Source organism: Euprymna scolopes, chromosome 26, assembly GCF_053919585.1.
Source record: "Euprymna scolopes isolate OS-2025 chromosome 26, ASM5391958v1, whole genome shotgun sequence".
NCBI classification, from domain to species: domain Eukaryota; kingdom Metazoa; phylum Mollusca; class Cephalopoda; order Sepiida; family Sepiolidae; genus Euprymna; species Euprymna scolopes.
The window spans coordinates 49,275,172-49,297,428 of NC_136507.1; the positions used below are offsets into that span (position 1 = coordinate 49,275,172).

The following is a 22,257-nucleotide window of genomic DNA, read 5'->3' on the forward strand; positions in this document are numbered from 1 at the left end:
AAATTAATACTAATGAAAGCAATAATTATTAGATGAAACCAACCTAAACACTAGGAAAAATCCCACTACCAACGGGAAAAAAGTGCAAATATGACACGGAAATGAAACTTTGACTGTTCATATAAATTTCATTTCAATAGCTAATGTATTGAATCTTCTTAGTATGATTCATAACACATTAGAGATTAAGATAATTTTTTCTTTTAATTATAAATTGATGAAACCACTCAATTGTGGACCATGTAAAAGCAGTTGAACAGACAATTTGATAAAAAGGACAAAAAAAGGGTTTAAAAAATGAGTCAAAAGTATGTTACTGAAATTGCTGTAAAAATGTAACCATTGGAGGTAGAAGCTTAAAACTTTGCAACTTTAATAATTTTTGGGTGAGGAATTCAAAAAAATGTTTGCCTTGTAATAACAAAACTTTTTGCCACAGAAATATTTTTACTTTAGGAATTTAAACTCGCCAAAAAAGGGCCGACAACAATAAGATTTAGAAATGTTTTATACAAAAAGTCACAAGTCACTTTTTTCAAGCAATGAAAAACTTTCAACTTAAAAGACAAATAAACAAGTAAGATATTTTATAGGCAGAGGTCTTACTACAATTCCTTTCCTTATTGATTTTCTCTCAGAATTCTTTCATAAGCTTCTGCTATGGTAGATATATCAAGAACACTCCAAATCCTACCATCACTTAAAACTGGCATTACCTCAAAACCCCATCTGTAAACAAATGTTGACTCTACCTGTGCAATGTCATCTGACAAAGGCCATCGAAAAAAATCTTTTCTACCTTTGGTTTGCGATAAAAATTTTATTACAGTACTGGATGCAGATATAACCTCAATGACTTAATCAATGTAAAAGTTGGTGTCATAGTAGACAACAACCCATTGTCCTTGATGCTTGTAACTGAAGATATTCTGAGATGGTTCTCCATCACAACTGCAGGAGTTATCTGAATGTTCAGCAGATTCACTAAGGGACTTTTTTTTTGTTGCTTTGGAGGTGGAAATGAATTAATTGGATTTCTTCTCAAATAGTCAGAGAAAGCAGTTTCCAGTTGAACTGTATTTCCACTGGTGTTGATTTTGACACCTAACACAACCTTGAGATATCTCAGTTCAAGTTTATCAAAAACACCCGATAGAACATATAGGTCTCGAGGGTACTTCTATAGTTTATCGCCGAAAATAGAGACGCCATTTTTTTTTTTTTTGTGCACCTGTCGTTAAAAGCCCAGGGAAAAATCAGTATTTTAAACTATGACTGAAGCATGAAATAAATAACAAAAAAAATTAAATTAGATAATGATTTTTCGGTTTCATTTAAATTAATTTTTTGTTGACCTTTTCAAGTTGCTTTAATTCAAAAAAGATGTTTCATTAAAATTATTTATTTATTCAGAAAAAAAAAAAAAAAGAAACTATTTTATAAAAACCCAATGTTGCTTTCATTACAAAATTGTTTTAATAAAATTATATTTTCTTATGCAAACTTTTCAATAAATGTTTTTACAATCATATTTTGATAAATTTTTATACAGGAAATGTTTTGGTTTTCAAATGGCGCTCGCCCAGTTAATATTATGAATATGTCATTTTCATTTTCTGTTTTTAATAATTTTTTCATTTTCTGTTTTTAATAATAAAAATATATACACGTTTCATGAAAAACATTCCCATTTTCATTAATTAAATTGAAACATTTTCAATTAAATAACTATGGATATATGTTCTCTTTCACTTTCTTTATTTACTTTTTTCATGATTCTTTCCAGAAATAATTAATATTTAGTTTAATTTTTTTGTTATTTATTTCTACCTTTGGTCATAGTTTAAAATATTGATTTCTCCCTCAGATTTTAATGACAGGTGCACAAAAAAAAAAATGGCATCTCCATTTTTGGCGATAAACTGTAGAAGTATCGTCTCGGGAATTATTAAATAAACAAAAAAAAATAATTTTTACAGCGAAATTAATTTTTTGATTCATGCGCTATGAGCACATAATTATATTTTCAGTTCTTATTTTTTAGTAATGTACAGTGTAATGAAAAAATAATTTAACAAAATCTTCAAATTTATCAAAAACGCCCGATAGAACATAAACAAAAAAAATGCACATTTTTACGTGAAATTAATTTTTTTATTTACACATGACTTGCTGCACGTAACTTAAAACTTGGGTATATTTTGTTAATTCTTTTTTTTAAATAATGTAATTGTACAGTCTAATAAAAAAAAAAATAATTTAACAAAATGTTGGATATATCAAAAACGTCCGAGAGAACATAAGAGAAATAAGTAAACAAAAAAATGAGGCACATTTTTTTTCAGTCACAGTCACATACAACTAAAAATGTTTTTTTTGGTTTAAAAAGGTACCCAGTTTAATTTTTAAAAGATAATTTAAAATGCTGAAGTTTATCCAACCAAAAGAAGATAAAGCAAAGAACATATGAAAGTTTGAAAGAAGATATAGAAAATAAACAACTGACATTATTTTTTAAATTGCAAATTTTCATTTCTTTTATTGACATGCCTATCGCAACTAAAAATATTATTTTGAACACTAGCTTTCTATAACTTTTAAATAAACAAATATAAACTCATTTAAGAACTTTGGTAATAGTGAAATAAGTTGTTTGTTTACGTTTTCGTTGGGTTGTGCAGCTCGTTTTGTTCATGCTGACAGTTGATTTTCGTGATGATACTTCATACTTCTCACTTGGGTTAAGTTGTAAATCTCGATGTGTAGGTACAGTCACTTTTATTAGTGGTGCTCCTTGATTTATGAGCGTAGTAATATGACACCAACAGATTATTAAAGAGGAGATATTTCTCTACAAAATTTTTGGAATTTTTTCAATTGAATTTCTTTCATATTTCTTTTCAAGTTGGATTTTTTTTGTGAAAAACAACGTAAAACCCTTTTTTAAGCTCACCATATTGATAAGTGACCTTTTTCTTTAAAATGGTACTATTTTTTTATACTTAGAGAGATCACGCAAACCAAATTTGAAAAACACCAGCAGTTTTTTGTGTAAAAAATAAAGTGGCGTTCACCAAAATTAGTGACATAACTTGAAGTAACCTGGAAAAAAACTATTAAAGACAAAAAAAAAAAGAATTATATATCTATAAAGCAAAAAGATTAAATTTTATTTAAATCCAAACTTTATCAAAATAACCCAAAAAATAAACGAGATATTGCAAGTTAAAGTTAAGGGAAATTTAATTTTATTCACCAGTTTTCGCATCCTGAACTAGGCTAGTTTGGGATACCTACTCTGATTCTCTCTCCCCTGATCTTGAGCATGTAGTGCAATGGGAAAAGAGGTGGCTGGTTAATTTTAATGCATCTAAAAACCAAGCTTCTATCTTTACATCATCAACACTCTGATCACTATCTGGCATCAATTGAAATGAATGGCTCTCATATTGGGGAGGCTCCATGTTTTGACAAGCTTCTGGACTTGACCTTTACTCCTGATCTGAAATGGAATATATATATCAAATCTGTTGCCAAGTTCGCTGGAAAAATGGTGGGATCCTTCTACCACTCCAGTAGATATCTAACTGCTGATGCCATTCTCTATCTATACAAGAGCCAGGGACGTCCAAGGATGGAGTACTGTTGTCAAATCTGGGCAGGAGCTGCTAGAAAGACCTTATCCTGCCTTGACAAAGTTAAAAAAATATGATATATCTCCAACAATAAAAGCAAAACCATACAAAAACTGCTAAATTGTGTAACTGGTAAAACCAAACAGGAAAACCATGTAAAAAAATAAATTTATTGGACTTCAGGAGTCGGAGTTGGATAAAAAAAATTCTGACTGACTCCTAGTACTCTTAGAAATCCGACTCCAAAGCTAAAACCTCCAACTCTGCAACCCTGGTTGTAACTAGAGAGATCATTTCAACAATTCCTTTGTCCCTATTTCATTGACAAAATAAAGTGAAAAAAAAATTTTTAAGAAGAAAATGAAAATACTAAATTTTTGCTTCGCTTTTTAAAAATATCATTAAATCAAATTTGTAAAAATTAACTTTAAAATTGACCATATTATAACATGGTGAGATGATAGGCATAAAGTTGATTATTAAGGACTCAAAATCAAAAAATTAAAAAGTCAAATAATTATTGAAACAGTTTTCTTGGGAATTTTGAAAATGTAATTTTGTGTTATGACATCAATCAACAGATAATGGAGAAAAGTTATTAATATTTGGTAAAACAAATAAGGTTTTCAAAGGCCAAAGAGTTTATAAGAAATTTAGTAAACTAATGGTATTTGCAAAAATATCAGAATTGTGAAGAATGCGTATAACAGAAATCATAAGTGATATAGTTAAATAGATAAAAGGAGAGAAGGCAAAAGAAGTGAACCAGAAGAAACAGAATGAGAGAGGACAGACAAATGAGTTTACTTTAAACTGCACTCAACCACCATTCAATAGCAGCCACATACACCCACTTGCTAATATACATGCAGGCCTTCAGAGAGATTTGAGTAAGAATCAAATCCTGTCCATGTATTCACACTAATAAAAGAAAAAAACAATTTTAAATAAATATTAATTGTACATGTTGTTATTTTTTATTTCTTGTGTGATCTAATAATAATGACTGATTAGAAATTATAGCAATAACAAATCCACAAATTATGGATAGTTACTAATACTAGGATTTTGAAGCTCTCTTATTGGTACTGAGCTACTGATCACCACGAGTTTGTACAATTATGCATAACCAAATTGTTTGACTTTTATTCAATTTATAAAACTATTGTAATACTATATTCTATCCTGCTCAATAACAAATGCCGACCCCTTCTCTTTCGTCTTCTCTTCTGATCATGTTGTCTCTCACATTGACAGCTACTGATGGTGGGAGTTTACAAGTATAATAAAAATAAAATAAAACACATTCTGCAAATATCAGTTCAACTCTCTAAATGCTAACATCCACATCTTAGTTGTCTGCTAGGCCATGTTTGTCAGTTGATGTCATCTCCTTTTGATCTCCTAAAGCTCTCTTGATCTAGTCCAAGCCAGGACCTGCCTTCAACTGTCATTGTAAAACCACTCCTAAAACTGACAGTAAACTAACTCTGAACATATTGACATCCATTGTTCGATCCTTTGCTCCTGTTTATTGTCACACCTTGATTAACAATCCTATTTTAGTTCCCTTTTTGTGCATTCGTAAACAGCTTCTTATACCTTTGTTTTGCTGATAAACTTATTTCCTCTTTTGTTTGTTATATTTTTCCTCTTTTTTATAAACTAGCATTTCAGCCCAGCATTGCCCAGGTGTTTAGATGTGTACGTTGAGCAAAAAAAAATTTTTTTTTAAAAAGTGGTAGTAGGAAGGAAGGCTTGAATCCATACCGTGAAGGAGAAAAAGAACGGGAAAAAACCTGACGTCTTTGCTGTTACGACCACTGCCAAACCGGAAGTGACATAGGTTTAAATTAAAGCTAGACAATCGAAAGGAGAGGATGACTTTCAAAAATATTAGCGAAAAAAGCGACCCCCCCCTGTAGAAAAGTGCCCAGTTGAAGGTGAAGGTATTAATGTTTTTAGCCAATTTTTCGATATTTGTCGTCTGAAGGATCGAACTTCAAAACGATTCTGATCTTGTAAAAATCTGTCGCCTCTGTCGAAAGTTTTAGGCGGACATGCAAACATACATACATACATACATTTATATATCGGTAATTAAAAATTTTCGATCCAAACTGGTTAAAAAGCTTGCCCTATCTCTGAATACCCTTTATGTAAAATTTCAAATGTTTAGACCAGAAATTGTCTGAGTAATTTAGTAGAGACCGCAGAGGTCAATCTTTTTTTTAACTTTGACCTCTATTATGACCCCTTAAGATTTATTGTTTTGGGCTCAAATCAAGTTATTCCATGTCAAAGGAACCTATATCTAAAATTTGAAGTGTTTAGACCCAAAATTGTCGAAGGAGTTTAGTAGAGTTCTCAAAGGTCAAATCGTTGAACTTTGACCCCTTAACAGCCAAATTTTTGGCCGAAAACGGATTACAAAGATTTTCCCAAATCTCAGTACCCTGTATATCAAATTTTGAGTCTGTAGACTTAAAACTGACAGAGTTATTGCGTAGGGAAATGTACCTACACAGACACACAGACACGTTCACTTTTATAGATAGATAGATAGATAGATAGATAGATAGATAGATAGATAGACTAAACAAAAATATATACATATACATAAATATATATGGAAATAATTTTGTGTTTACTGTAAACTTTTTACGCAAATATTATGTAAGTATAAATCATGTAGAATATCTGCATGTTTAATTACACGTTAATACAAGTTAATTACACGTAATAGTTAACTAAAGATGATCATCCCATGAGAAAACCAAAAAAACTAATAGGGAATTAATTAAAATGAATGTTTAAAAGAATATGCAAATTAACTAGATCTTTTGCTAGTGAATGCAATTCCACAACCCATATATAAGAAAATTGTATTTTCTTTTTAAATAAATAGAAAAGAGGGGTTTTAATATGAATATCAATACACACAAAAGAAAAACGAATTTATAGGAGTATAGAAGATAATTCCTAACACTTTTTTTAGGGGGAGGGATGATAGTATCACACTATTAAATCTTTGAAAAATCATTAATTTAATCCATGTATAGCAACATGGAAAAACATAAGTCCACATCTAAAAACATTTTGTGAATACTTACCAGTGACTAATGCAGTATGTTCATCTCCACAGGCCAGCTGTAAGACACGGTCATTTCGTACCCAGAATCTACTGGGCTCATTTCCAGCAAAACGACAACGCCCAAATGTGAAGATGGCACCAGTTTCTAGAAGGAAATAAAGAAAACAAATGTGAATTTCACTCTTCGCAAAAAGAAAAACAAACTGTAATGGATATGTGAAGAAATTTCAAATTCTTCTGACTTGTTCCTTCCAGAACTGTCATTCAATGGCTGCATATAACTATTATAAATCTGTTATGTAATAATTAATAATATGTAATCTCCACTAATGCATTTTCTGGTAGTCATGCAGAGTGATCTACCTTCAAGCGGACATGTTTTCTTAATCATTGGATACTTTGGCAAAATTATAAAAGATGATTTGGTTTGGTTTATTTTACAGGATACAAACTTTTTTTTTTTAATTTTCTTATCAGTTTGTTCAAGCTGGAGATGGGGCATCCTGCCTGATGTCACACATTCACTCGCTGTCTCAGATATTCCAACCGAAAGATCTTTTTAAGATTCTGACCATCCCTTTGTCAAATTGTTTGAATCTCTCTAACACTTGGTTCACCGGGTATATTTGCCAGATAGTTTTTGAAATTCTTTTTCATGAGTCCAGTTGCTCCTAAAATTACTGGAATGATAGAGATCTTCCTAAGATTCTAGTTTCTTTTTAATCATGCATAAGACTTTGATATTAGTATTAAACCATATATGGATTATTTAGTGTCTAATAAAGTTGTTATATGGAATTGAAAGGTTGGATAATTATTTTATATTGTTTTTAAAAAAAAATGAAAAATAAATTTGTACAAATTGAAATGAAATCTTTTTTTTTTAACTACGTTTTTGATTCTGATTGGATTTGTGTCTTTAAACAGGTACTTTGTATTTTACGAATTGCAGTATTTTCTTTGGCTTTTTTGCAGATTAATAACAAATTTCCATAAATAATACATAAAGATGGTTATATAGACCAGCCCTTATGGTTATTCACATTAGTTCGCTAAAATCTAGTAATAACCTAGTTTCCCAACTGAAAAAAAAATGCATTTTTTACTGATATATTTACATTGTTGCATTGTATTTTAGGCTAAATTGAAATTTAATACCTTTTTCAGTGTTTTTTTTTATATTGCCATCCAAACTTGGGGTTAGCGGTAAAGTTAAAGAAAGACACGTAAATTTTATGGGTAAATGATGAGATTGCCAGTCTAAATAAATAGAATGTGATAAAAAAATATTTATAAGCAATAAAAATGGTTTTGTTTTGTTATTGTTTTTAAGATTATGAGATGATGAACCATTTTGAGTTAAAATCTATTTAATATTATGCATGAAATCTAAAAAAAAAACATGTTTAAAATGTGCAAATATGCTAGCATAATCGAGATTTTTACAAAATGGTGTCTTACTGGATCCAGAAGTAGGGTATTATGTAAAAAAAAAAAAACTGACTTTAGATTAACTGAAACTAAACAAGCATTTTCATCATTCTAGAAAGCAATTTTAATAATTCCCAGTATTTAATAATGGCTAACACTTTTTGTTGATCAATTATCTATAAATAGGTCATGAAAGAAATATTTTGGTGAATAATTTTATAAACGAATTATTTTTATAATTCACTTTGACATTTTACTCCGTTTCATTATACGCTCCAGGTTTTTGTATTGCTCATGCAGCTGTGATTTTATTATAGAAGAAAAAGTATTAAAACTTTTTATTTTTGGTATTACAACGTAATACTAAATTTATTTTGACTCCAAAACATTCATCATGTTATAATCTATTTCTCTCTCTCTCTTATATATATATATAAATGCAGGAAGTTGAAAACTACATCTACTCGGAAAAGAAAATGACAAAACTTGAAGATCTTCTCCCTGAGATAAAGAGAAGGATAGTATTGGGATGGGCAGCTTTTGGGAAAGTAGAGAATATCATGAGAAGCCGAAAAGCAAATATGTTAATCAAAGGAAGATCTTCGATGAATATGTACTACCTGTGATGATCTACGGCAACTCGCCAAAGTGAACTCTTGGCAGTAGCACAGAGGAAGATGGAGAGGATAATGTTAGGCATCACTATACAAGGCAGAAAGACAAACACCTGGATCCACCAACAAACAAGAGTTATTGACATCAACACTGCCATAAAAAAATCCAAACACAGATGGGCAGGGCACGTAGCCAGACAACATGACAACAGATGGTCCATCAGGACAACGGAATGGACACATCATGAACATAAGAGGCCAAAGGGAAGACCAAGAACGAGATGGAGGGACGATCTGATACAACACATGGGTCCCACATGGCAGCGGATAGCTTGGAACAGAGTTAGATGGCTAAAGTCCAGGGAGAGGTTCCTCATTGAGTGATAAAACCCTTATGGATTGATTGATTGATTTATATATATTATTATGTGTTTTCGCATATGTATCGTAGCCCCGACGCCACCGCGTCGAATCTACTCAAACAGAATAATGGTGCGCTGCCCCAACTGTAAAACACAGTTGCGCACGTGGATATATATAAACATCATTTCAGTTGTACATACATTTCCCTTTCTACACCCACGCAAATTCGGTGGACTTATAAACAAAATTTCACCTGTTCACGCAGACGTCTTAAGAAGCATTTTACATCACACAGATGTTATTCTTTTCATCCATTCAGATTATGAAGAGAAGAAATTTTAAAAAATGTTTTTTCTGAAGGCTTCCGTGGAGCCAGTTGGAAATGTATAAAAAGGGCATTTTTGCGCCCTAACGAGTCAGTCAACACCAGCACAGCACACCGTCAGCAAGCCGTTTGACTTCGTCACCGCAGATATTAAACTTGTGTGCACCACACCATCATTTGATTCTCAACGTGGAGATGGACTTTTTATCTTAATGGATTTTTACCCTTTTCTATCTCTTAAGCGATGGACTTTTATATTGTTATTTCTTCCTAAAAAAGACTGGTTATTTGTAACCAAAAACTTTTACTTTTCTCCTTCAAAACATTCAATTACACCAGTCAAAGGATTTTTCTTGATTATTTCAATACATAAAAAAAAAAAATTCAATTACTTCGGTCGCTGGACTTTTCTTGGTTATTTCATTTCATAAAAAAAAAACATTCAGTTACCTCAGTCACAAGACTTTTCTACTTCATCACATATAGATCTTTTTATACCTCAGTTGCAGAACTGTCTTTTTCATTACATGAAAAACTTTTAATACCGCAGTCGTGGTCTCCTTCATTACATAATTACCTCAGTCACCGTTCACAAAGAAAACAAAAACTAAATTTTATATTTAATTTATCCATTCGTCTCAGTCATCTTTGCTTGATTGTTCAACTCCATTTTTACACTTGATTTTTATTATTATTTTTTTGAATTTGCAGGACTAAACACTTACACCCGTTAGTCCCGCAACATATGTACTTTTATTCAATTTTTTTAAGAAACTATTTAAGCCAGCATTTTCATCATTCATCTTATTATGTTTTTACATTAAAAATAAATTTTAATATTTTTGTTTAAATCGATTTCAAAATCAGCCATTAAAAAGTCATAAAGATTCTACCATTAACCCTAAGTGTGGGTGGCAATGCAAAAAAAATTATTAAGTCTGCCTTGGAGGAGCATTTTGTTTGATACTGTTCAACTTTTAAGAAACGTTCAAGCTCAATTTTGCCTTATTTTCATTTATTGTATTTCAGTCATGCAGATATTTTGCTTCTGATTGTTAGGTAAACCATTCCTTGAATTGCTTAGACTAAACCAGAAAGACAACAAACCACCTCGCAAACAAAAATGATAAAAACAAATAAATTGCTCGTGTGAATGAAAAGTAAAAAAAAAAACTTAAAAAAAGAATAATTACAACAAAAAACGTTAGCATATATATATATATAGTGAGATTTCTCTCACAAGGTTTTTGCCCTGGCAGAATAGAAAACCAAACAAATTACAAGCTCACCTTAAACTTCAATGTAAATTTTATTAAAGAAAAAAAGTCCAAGTTGCAAAAGATGTGTCATCTTCAGCTATCTGCCACTATGGGCTGGTACCGTTCCCGAAGGGAATAATAGTTCGTCTTTGATAAAGGCTGGGTAGAATTCCTGCTGAGGAAGTAGTGCGCAATTTGGATATGATGACTTGACTTCCAAGTCGGGCTGCTAGCTGGGCATACACAAGGAGTCCTTGTAGAATCTATCCAATGGCGGACAAATGACAGGTCAAACGGTAAACCTTAATTTCATCTTTATAGACATCAAATTGTAGCACATGCGTGCAAATATAATTCGCCCTACTAAAGGGCATTGGTATTGCAATGATAAAGTTCCACTCCACATTTGACATTAAAACGTCTCAAAGCAACAAGTAATTTTCACTGCCTCGATTCGAGTGAGAAATCTATGTCTGTCCTTCCCTGTGTCTTTCTGGATTCTGATCTGAAAAGGGAATTTGGCGCCAAAGAACATTCTCGGCAGTTAGTTATAACATGCAATTTGATTGGTTAAAATAAATCCATGGGCGGAGGAACCGTCTAATAAAAAGCTTGCTTATTTCTGCAGAATTTCTTACACACTGCCAAGAAAAGGAAGAAAAAGTAATGGATAATCATTACTTTTTTAAACAAGATAATGATGTACTTTTAAAAAACTGTCAATAAGTGACAGGTAAGAAATTTGTCCTGAGAGACTTAATATTAATACAAATAATAGCAATGAATTCAATGTGTGTGCCTGCTGCCAAATTCAAAATTATAACAAGTCATTCTAGTCTAACTAGAGAAATTATCAATGATAAGAAAAAGTGACTTTAACTTGATTCAGCGACCCTGATAATGGAATATAAGAATATATTTTGACATTTTGTCCCTACAACTCGGACACACCCACTCACCTACAGTGTCCCGCTGGTCAAACCCAACACAACTGAAATGATACCAATTATCGCATGAGTCGCAACACACCATAGGTGTTGTTCCATCATTGGCGATCGAACATGTAGGGCAGAAGAAGGGGCCGCCTTCTTCAGTAAATTCTGCCATTGCAGATTCAGAATTGTGTTTTACATCTAGGGGATAAATATTTTTTAAAGAATGAACTTGAACACACCCGTCCTTCAAAACTGAAGCCGAGCGGACCTTATGGTCATTACCGACCAGTAATTTTATTACCTTGCCCAAACCCCAGAAAGGTTGGGACTTATTCAGAGATTTGATAAGAACAATTTCACCCTCCGAGATCTTTGGGGGGAGGGGGCTTTGATCTTTAATGTTGGCGTCTACTTCTCTAATTGAGAACAAGTAGTCATTGTGCCAAATATGTCTAAATTTACTGACAAATTCATTCCTCAGTTCAAGGGAATGCAAGAGTATATTTCTATTGAGAGGTTCTGGGGAAAGATCCTCTGAACCACAATTATTGATAAGCAGGTGGGGGTGATATCTCGTCTGCAAAAAATGATTGGGGGGGGGTAAAAACATCAAGGCTTCTACCTGAAGCTGAAATAAATGTGTATGGTAGGGAATTGATTCACCTACATATGATACAGCTACAGAGAACAGACTTCACTGCTTGTCTCCCCGGCGGGAGCCAAAAACCGGATAGCCTTAATTTGCTAAGGGTAGAACTTGCTCCCATATGGCAACACATCAAGTGAGATTCAATAATGGCCAATTTGGTCAGGTGACTATTTTTTCCTGACAGCATAGGAAATTTTACATCCTATGGAAAAACATCGGAGTTCTCAATGCATCTTTGATTCCGCATCAGTCCATCCTTATCCAGAAATAAGAATGGCATATAGGTAGTGCTTTAATAATTTGATCAAAGGCCAGTAACTCTTCCTTAACCTTTGCATTGGAATTCAAAAATTTAGAACCCTCGCCGAAGGGAATTATGTACTTGGGGAGTTTCCATGCAGAACCTCCCAAATATTTAATTAACCAGAGATTATCTATCCATGGAATAAGGTCCAGGCCAATTATGCCATGAATAGCAGACCCATTCAATTCAGAGTATCCAGGACAAAGACGAAAACCCTCTTTAGTCAATTTTGACGTGATCTCATCAAATTTGTCCACCTGAAATTTTAACTTCAAATCATCTGCAAACAAGGCAGAAAAAGGAAAAGAGCGCTGATGTCCCAATTTAAGAGATACTTCCAGCTCCCTAAGTTTTAATGAATTGTCCCCACAAGAGTATTAACAGGCATTTCCACCATCCCTGGTTTTAATTTATTCCTACGACTTAAACAGTTTAGAATTACGTCAGAAAAGAAGGATTTCTGGCTGCCCGTATCCAAAAGACAGTAAAGATAGACCGGGCCCCCTTTCGCCTTCATTGATATTTTGAGTACAGGAAATATACATTTTTCCTGTCCCGATAATGATGTACGTCCCATAAAGGATTTGGGACTTTTGGGGCACATAATAGAAAATGGTTCTTAAAACCACAAACGGCACAAGGATAAGGAAAACCCTTTATCCCCTTGCAAACAGTCTCAGAGTGCTCACCAAGGCACCTGATACATAATTTGAGTTCTTTGGCTCTTATAATTTTTGAGTCAAAGTCTCAATATTTAGAACAAATTTTAGTCGGGTGATCAGTAACCCTACATAATTTACAAAATTTATTAATCTCACTATTATTAACAGGAGACTTAGAGTTATTATTACTCTTTTTTGAATAAATCTGTTTAGGCTCAAACTCTTCGCCATATTAGATTTTGGATCCGAAGAAGAAGTCAACATTTTTGACAGGCTGTTTTCCCGCCTCGGCACAACTAATGGTGATGTCATCAATGTATCCAAAATGTCGAAAGTGTACGACATGATGGAAGAAAGAGAGGGGAAACGTTCGTTAGATTTGTTCATTAGCTCTCTGCGCACGCTGTTCGGAAATTTAGCAAACAGAATGTGTGCAACCATAATTTCAGATGTAGAATAATCTGAAAAAAATCTGTACTAAAAGACTTGTCCATCTCAGTCAATTCAAGCTTAACGCGCTCGAGAAAAATCTTAAGGTCTTTAATCAATAAAAATCACTCTGGACGAGGAATAATATCCTCAAAAACTTGATTCATGATTAAAGATGGATTTAAAAATTTCCCTTTCAAACAAGCCAAGGCCTGCTCGTAATTTTCGGGGCTTATATCTAAATTGGATATGAGATCGAATGCCTTTCCGATCAATTTAGATTTTAATAAGAGTAATTTATCCGCGTCATCTAAATTAGAAGTACAAAATTCGGGTTTGTATTACTGTACACATAGATTCGAAAAAGTTGTCAAAAAACAAATATATAACAAATAAATGTTATCAAAGGCAAGATAAGTTACTTTTCTACCTAACTGGATATATTTTTTGTGTTTTTATTCAGTGTAACATGTTTATTCAGCTCGAAAAACATGCAGTGTTTACCGATGTATTGGAAAATTCAAAATGGCGCCCGACTCTCTCTCGGAGAGGGTAAGTTTGGGAAAAGGTATTATAAATAATAAACTAGACAAAATACTGTTAGAAATTCGCTCAATATATGTTGCCGTGACATAAGTTGACATATATTCGGTGTTTTTTTAATAGTACGTTAACATTTAGGAGAGGGGGGAAAAATATTACAACTTAAAAAAAAAATGTTTAAAAAATTATTAGAATTATTAGAAAGGGGGGGGCGCTACTTTTGCAAAAACAAACGATGTGAGGAGGGGAAGAAAAAAATATTACAACTTTTGCAGGATTTCATACAATATATATATAAGAAATTTCTTTCCTACACGTCTCAATTTCCTCCCTGCAGAAGCAAATGAATTCCACAAACAAAAGCCATACCTTTAAACTCAAAATTTATTTACAATGTAACAGCAATGAAAGTTCTTTGGTTCTGGTAAGTCCTTTTGCAAAACAGTGGCCACATTTTCTACCATACGCATGGAGTCTTTAGTTCGAATTCCTATTGTTGGAATGTTAGTTCGTTGGTTCTTTGGAAGGATCCATGATGACGCCTATAATCAGGCATAATGTGAGTCCCTTGGGACTCAAGAAGAAATGAGATAAGATTCTTTATTTGGGCAATAAACATGACGAACAGTTTCTTGAGTGTCATCCTTGATTTTAATAGATTCAGCAATATAAGTTGTTTCTGCTTGTAGAGAAGTGTCCTTTGTTCACCGAGTGTTTGGTGTCCATGAAGGAATTGTCTTGGCTCCCTAGAGAGAGAACTGCTGGTTGAGTCTATACCGTTCCGTGTTCTTTCTTGGACTGAAAAATAAATGCATGAATACAAAAAAGGCGCCAAGTCAAATCACCTGACACATTCAAATTTAAACCAATCACAGACCAGCTATCAGAAGTTCAGAATGAAGGGGTTAGCATTGAACCCAAATATAATTGTTTTGTACCTGTAAAAGTACATAATTTGTCACCTTTTTTAAGGAAAAAACAAAATCTGTTTTTATCCTCTTCTGATTTAAGGTGAATTTGTAAGAAGGCCTTCCTAGAAGGACATATTCGTTTTTCCTGAATCCCAGTAATAAATCCAATAATTTAGCAGATAAGTTCATGCCCATGTAGGCAGTGTCATTAATTGACGTACTCTCTCGATGTTTCAGGGAGCAGTTAAATACGGGATGAATTTTTGTCATCACTCCAGTTCCCTCCTTAATAACGGGTCTATGAGGAACCCAAATATAATTTTCATACTTCCCAGGCGGGACAGAAAACTGCTCCACTATTCCACATAATCCTCAAACACTTGGAGGTACTCATTATACATTCCCTTCCTTTCTAACGACTCTGCCAAGGAAGTCACAAAGTTACTTTTTACCAGTGGGATCCTATCATGAGGCCATGGTAAGTTTACGTAATATTTCCCCTCCTCCCATACGATGGAGTTTTTAAACTCTTCCATCTTCTCCTTGTCCACAGCCGATAACTTCTTCATCAATTCCTAATGAGTTGAGACTGAGCAACATCTCTACCCCTCGTTCAACTGCAGATTCGGAGAAGAAAGGCTTCAATCCGTCCTCATAAGAGAGTGTCGGATTAAGAACAGAATTTATTAAATAGCTGTTGCATTGAGGAAGGGATTTCACAACGCAATTAAAGGGAGGCGAATCTACCTTATTCAAATCTTATTAAAAAAATGTCGGCCCTCACCAAACGGAATTATGAAATTTCCATGTTGCCATGCGTTCCCATTAATCTGAGATTATCTAATTTACTCAGAAGGTCCAAACCAATAATTCCCTTAATGGGAGTTCTGTTTAAATTCTTATAACCGGGAGAGAGCCGGAACCTTCTTGAGACAAGTTATTGACAACTTTATCGAAATTATCCACTTTGAATTTTAAATTTAAATTCCTGGAAAATAATGCCGCAAATTTAAAGGGATTTTGATCACCTAATTTTATAGATATATTGTACTCCTGCAATCTCAAGGAGTCACTGCCAATCAACGTGTTCCCCGCCATATCAACCTTCTTGTGGTTTATAGTTTTAGCAGAACACAATTTAAATAGAATTTTCTGGGCGAAAAACAAACGTTGACTCCCAGTATCAATCAAACAGAAGAAATAGATCAGTCATCCATGTGCTTCCAGCGATATTTTAAGGATGGGCAAAATACTGTTCTGTGGTTCAGAATATGTTGTTCAGCCCACAAAGGATTTATTTCCCTTAGGACACATGACACTAAAATGGGTTTCCAACCCACAGACTGCACAAGGGTAAGGAAATCCCTTACTTCCACGACAAACTGCATCTGAGTGTTCACCCAGACACCACGTACATAATTTTAACTGTTTAGCCCCTCGGATTTCGCCTCGAAGGAATGAAATTTACTACAGTTCTTAATAGAATGATCTGTAGCTTCACACAGCTTACATAATAAAGTGGCCTTCACCTCACGTGGAGAAGAAGACACCATATTGAATTTCATCTTAGGTGAAGAAGGCCCAAATTTTGGTGCGCAAATATCCCGCCGAACATCGAGCGGGGTGGCCAATAAATATTCCATAATTTCAAACACATGAGACATAATATTATTCAGAGAAGGGAATCTTTCACCGCTTCTACTCATCAATTCTCTTCTTATAACATTAGGAAATTTAGCAAATAATATGTGGGCTATCAATGCCCCTGAGGTTCCACCCTCAGCAAAAAATCAGTCCCATAGGACTTGTCAAGTTCGGTCAAATTTCTCTAAACTTTTTCGAGAAACGACTTCAAAATTTTAAAATCCGTTATAAGAGATGGAGGAGGAATAATTTCCTCAAAAACCCGGTTTTTAATCAAATCAGGGTTTAAATATTTTTCCCTTAACAATTTTAGGGCTACATCATAATTATCTGATGTTACATCTCGACTAGAGATTATATCAAATGCATCCCCATCTAGTTTTGATTTAAGCACTAACAATTTGTCAGCTTTATTTAAACTATCAGTGCAAAATTCGAATTTGTTCAGAAATGTTCTGAACGAAAATTTATCATCTACGGACATTCCGGAAAACCTCGGACAGTCCAATTGCATTTTTATAGACATAACCGTCGAAGCTTGCATAACTTGAGGTACATCTAATTTTAATTTTAACGAAAGCAATTTTTCTTCTATTTCTTAAGAAAACCTTTCCGAAACCTCGCAAAGCTGCAATTTCTCCTCTTCTGGAGTCTTGATTAGAATTTGGTCTATCAGGTCATCCAATTTCCTTAAACAAACTCTAATTATTGCTTCTCGGGATTTGAAAAAATCTGGTAATGGGTCGTTAACTTCCAACCACTTTACTGCACCTTTTGGCATCCCATTTAGACATAAGTTCCTTTAGGGCCATATTCTTCCCTCGAGAACAATTAATAAAATAACCAAAATATAATTATCAACAAATATTAAGGTGGCGAAACCGCCAATATTATTCCAAAATGGAATTATGTAATCACAAATAAACACACTAACGAAATGGCCACCAGTGATTAATTTACCCCAAAATTAGGGCTAATGCTCTAAGAAATATGATCGTGTTACACATTTATAACCAAATTCGAAATTCCTGAGCTACCAATGATGCCTAACAAGTGTGTGTGTGGGGGGGGGTTAAACCCTTCACTGTCCCCTAAAGATTTTTTTATTTAACAATAATAAAATTTCAACTCACATTATCATTTGAAAACTGACAACAGCAGCACAAAATAATTAATATACATTAAACATGGCATCACAATTACAAATCAACATTATTAGCAATCTCAATTTAAACACACTAACGAAATGGCCGCCAGCGATTAATCTCAATTTAAATTAATCAATGATTTAAAATAAAAATATCCAGTGCATGCAATAAACACATTCAAAGTGTGACCTTTACAATTAACATTTAAATTGTGGAAAAAAAATCATTAATGGTTTCTTTACTCCTGTGTTTCTTTTTACATCTAACAGAATTTGAACCAAAGTTTTTTTGTTTTTTTTAATTTAGTCACGTATATGATCCACGTGGGATCTTAAATTCGAAAATTCAGTTATAATACACCAATAACTTACGACCCCAATTTCCAGGTCAAATTAATTTAATTTCAAACGTAAGAAGAATTTAAAACTTTCTTTACTTATTTTTTTTTTAATTTAAAATGCAAACATAGCGTCAATCGAAACTTATCAATGTCTAATTAGTTTTTTGCGACATAAGTTACATTAACAAAATAATTACTCTTCTGATTTAACGAAACAGAAAAAAAATATTTTATCTTTCCTTCTTTTTTTTTTGAGGTAACAACCACGGTTTCTAAGAATTACGTTAAAACTTAACAATAATCTGCTCAAATTATGAAAAGAATTCTGCTCATCTTAAATCAAGAATTTACACAAATTATAACTAATCATTACGTTAGCAAAACAATGAGATCTTATTACACTTTGCAAAAAAACTGAGAATATATTTAAACTAGCCATTTTGCAAAAAACAAGAATCTAAACGTTTGCATAAAGAGAATCATTTCTTTCGTCATTTTGCAACAAAATGAGGATGTAAGAAATTTCTTTCTCACACACTCAAATTCCTCCCTGCAGAAGCAAATGAATTCCACAAACAAAAGCCATACCTTTAAACTCAAAATTTATTTACAATGTAACAGCAATGCTTTGGTTCTGGTAAGTCCTTTTGCAAAACGGTGGCCAGATTTGCCCCCATACACATGGAGTCTGTAGTTCGAATTCCTATTGTTGGAATGTTAGTTCATTGGTCCTTTCGAAGGATCCATGATGATCATGGAGAATACGGCAGGAATGATGGCGCCTATAATCAGGCATAATGTGAGTCCCTTGGGACTCAAGAAGAAATAAGATAAGATCCAATAATTGGATAATAACATGCCGAACAGTTGTAGAATGTCCTCCTTGATTTGAATAGGTTCAGCAAAATAAGTTGTCTCTGCTTGTAGAGATGTGTCCTTCGTTCACCGACTGTTTAGTGTCCATGAAGGAATTGTCTTGGCTCCCTAGAGAGAGAACCGCAGGTTGAGTCTATCCTGTTCTGTGTTTTTTCTTAGACTAAAAAATAAACACATGAATACAAAAAAGGCGCCAAGTCAAATCACCTGACACATTCAAATTTAAACCAATCACAAACTGACTACTAGAACTGTGTGGCCGGCCTAAAGAAAGATGGCGGCTGTATATGGAATTTTTCACAGTTTACAATTTGCACCTCATTTTTGGGGACAGCAATTTCTTATCCTGACAATATGAAATTGTCTGCATCAATGTTTTCATTTCTTTTTCTAACATGCATAGATCTATTTCCTTACCTGTCATTTTTCTGTTTGGTGAGTTTGAAAATATATTTGTCAGCTTTTTTTGGGGGGGGGTAGTCGCTTTCTTCCAATTCGAGTGTCGTCTGCTTCAATTTAGATAGCGCTTTTTCATTGGCTAATCAAATTCCCAGAAATTAAATTACAAAAAAAAATAATAATAATAATAAATAAATAATAAATAAGTAACTAATCAGAAAATAAAAAGTCACACCCCCTTATTATCACCTTAAAAATTACTAAAAACATAACAGAAAAAAAGTAATTAAAATAAAAAGTCTAGTTAGCGTTTGAACATTTGAACAACGCTCGCTCGACGCTCGACTGACACCGATGGTTGCCGGTCTCGCCCGATCCATGCTTGATGGGAATTTACAAGAGTTCGGTTCAAATTATGCAAGAGTACCGATAATTGTTTGCTTATTGCTAGATTTTTAAAACATGAGTACATCTACGGCTTCAAAAACGTTACTACATAGGAACGTTGTTTTAAAGCGTTGATAATGTAATCACGATTTTTGTCTCGCATTTTGATTATTTTTGTATGCTGTAAAAAAAATTAAAAAATATATATTAGCAGATTATTTGAAGCTTCTTTTAAATGGTAAAAATGTTAGAATGATAATATTAAATTAAATTATAGTTATATCGCGTTACATACAGCGGGGGTTAAAACTGTGGCGCGCTTGGGGGTACCTAATATATATATATATATATATATATATATATATATATATATATATATATTATACGTGATTTTAAGAGGGCTGCTTTTGCCCCCCCCCCACACACACACACACACACTCCGCCCTTTTTTCTGAAACACTGGTTTCATCTAGCGTGGACGACTTTTACGGATATTTTTGTAATCCATTATCGGATTTTCTCGAGTCAATATCGACCGCCATGGGGGCCGATCTGTATAAGAGCCGAAATAATAATACGTAAATTAAGTCGAGTAAAGAAATGCAGTCTAAAGTCGTCTTAATATTTGTAATTAAGAAGTTTTCAAAGTAACGTGTGTTAAAAAAACAAAAACAAAAAAAAAACGTTTTATACATAAGTTTTCAAAGTAAAACTTTGGTTCGCGATATTCTCATAATCTAAGTTAAACTTTTTTATTTATTTACGTTTTTGATAATTATCAAATCGAAATAATACAATTTCCTAAACTTTACACTCGCTTCGACGCTTCATCTTTCAAAAGTCATCTCCCCCTACTCCCTGCAACAATAGTTACAGTCACCCTAACAACGAGTCGATTTCGGGTATATTATGGTTATCCCATGATAACAAACGAAACAAACACTCGCCTAACACCTGGGTACATTCAAATAACTTCGGTAAAATCTATTTTTTGCAGCAAACTAAAGAAAAATACTAAAATGTTAACCATTATTTACCTGGAATGTCGAGTTCCGACGCCATCTTTGTTACCAATATACAACTGGTTACATGTCTCGCAATAGCGTATAAGTACGAAAAGTCAAAGAAAAACTTTACAAAATTATCTGTCCCTGAATTTTATAATTTTCATACTCTATCCAGGACATTAAGTGACTATATTGAAGATATTAACTCCAAAGTGAGCAACTATTTTTTTTTTTTTTAATTGTCCTGTACATTTTAAAAGTAAAATCGGCAAATTCTTTTTGTGCGCTTCTTGGATATACTTTTTATCGGAATATTTTACGTTATTGTCTACGTTAGATAAAAAAAAAAAACCCTTTTCACCAATCTCCACCATATGGGAGGGGGTGCAGGTGTATCAGAATTTGGGGGGAATTTTTGACATCCCTAACACGAAACTGCGAATAAAATATAAAAAACTTGTAATTTTTCTTTTAAAAGTGGATTGTTTATTTTCTTTATAGAATATACTTCCAAAATAAGCTATTAAAGTTGTATAAAAAGTAATAGAAATTTTTTTTTTTTAAAGAAACAGTATAATGAAATCAATTGAATTTTACGAGTTAAGTATTTTTCAATTTTTAAACTTTAAAAATTTATCAAAATTTTTCAATTGATTCAATTTTTACCATATTTTCAGGGCAATGTGAAATGTTATGCTCTTTCCAATAAACTGAATATAATATTTTAGACAAACGTTTTTTTAAATTCACGCCCCCCCCCCATTTTGAAATGTCGGGTTTGTATTACTGTACACATAGATTCGAAAAAGTTGTCAAAAAACAAATATATAACAAATAAATGTTATCAAAGGCAAGATAAGTTACTTTTCTACCTAACTGGATATATTTTTCGTGTTTTTATTCAGTGTAACATGCTTATTCAGCTCGAAAAGCATACAGTGTTTACCGATGTATTGGAAAATTCAAAATGGCGCCCGACACTCTCTTAAACACGGTAAGTTCAGGAAAAAATGTTATAAATAATAAACTAGACAAAATATTGTTAGAAATTCGCTCATTATATGTTACCGTGACATAAGTTGACATATATTCGGTGTTTTTTTAATAGTATTTTGTCTAGTTTATTATTTATAACATCTTTTCCCAAACTTACCATGTTAAAGAGAGTGTCGGGCGCCATTTTGAATTTTCCAATACTTCGGTAAACACTATGTTTTTCGAGCTGAATAAACATGTTACATTGAATAAAAACAAAAACAAAATGTATCCAGTTAGGTAGAAAAGTAACTTATCTTGCCTTTG

General features: G+C 33.0%; 1 protein-coding gene across 1 annotated transcript in view; it reads right to left on the minus strand.

Moving 5' to 3' along the window:
* Nucleotides 1-21,053, minus strand: part of LOC145248013 (X-linked retinitis pigmentosa GTPase regulator-like) — a 105,409-nt gene extending 84,356 nt beyond the window's left edge. Inside the window, exons 1-2 of the mRNA XM_080109706.1 lie at nucleotides 20,986-21,053; nucleotides 6,749-6,874 (exon numbers count right to left, since the gene is read on the minus strand). Coding sequence (XP_079965832.1) covers nucleotides 6,749-6,874; nucleotides 20,986-21,010 — 151 coding nt within the window. The 5' untranslated portion in view covers nucleotides 21,011-21,053. The remainder of the gene's footprint in view (nucleotides 1-6,748; nucleotides 6,875-20,985) is intronic.
* Nucleotides 21,054-22,257: the final 1,204 nt, after the last annotated feature.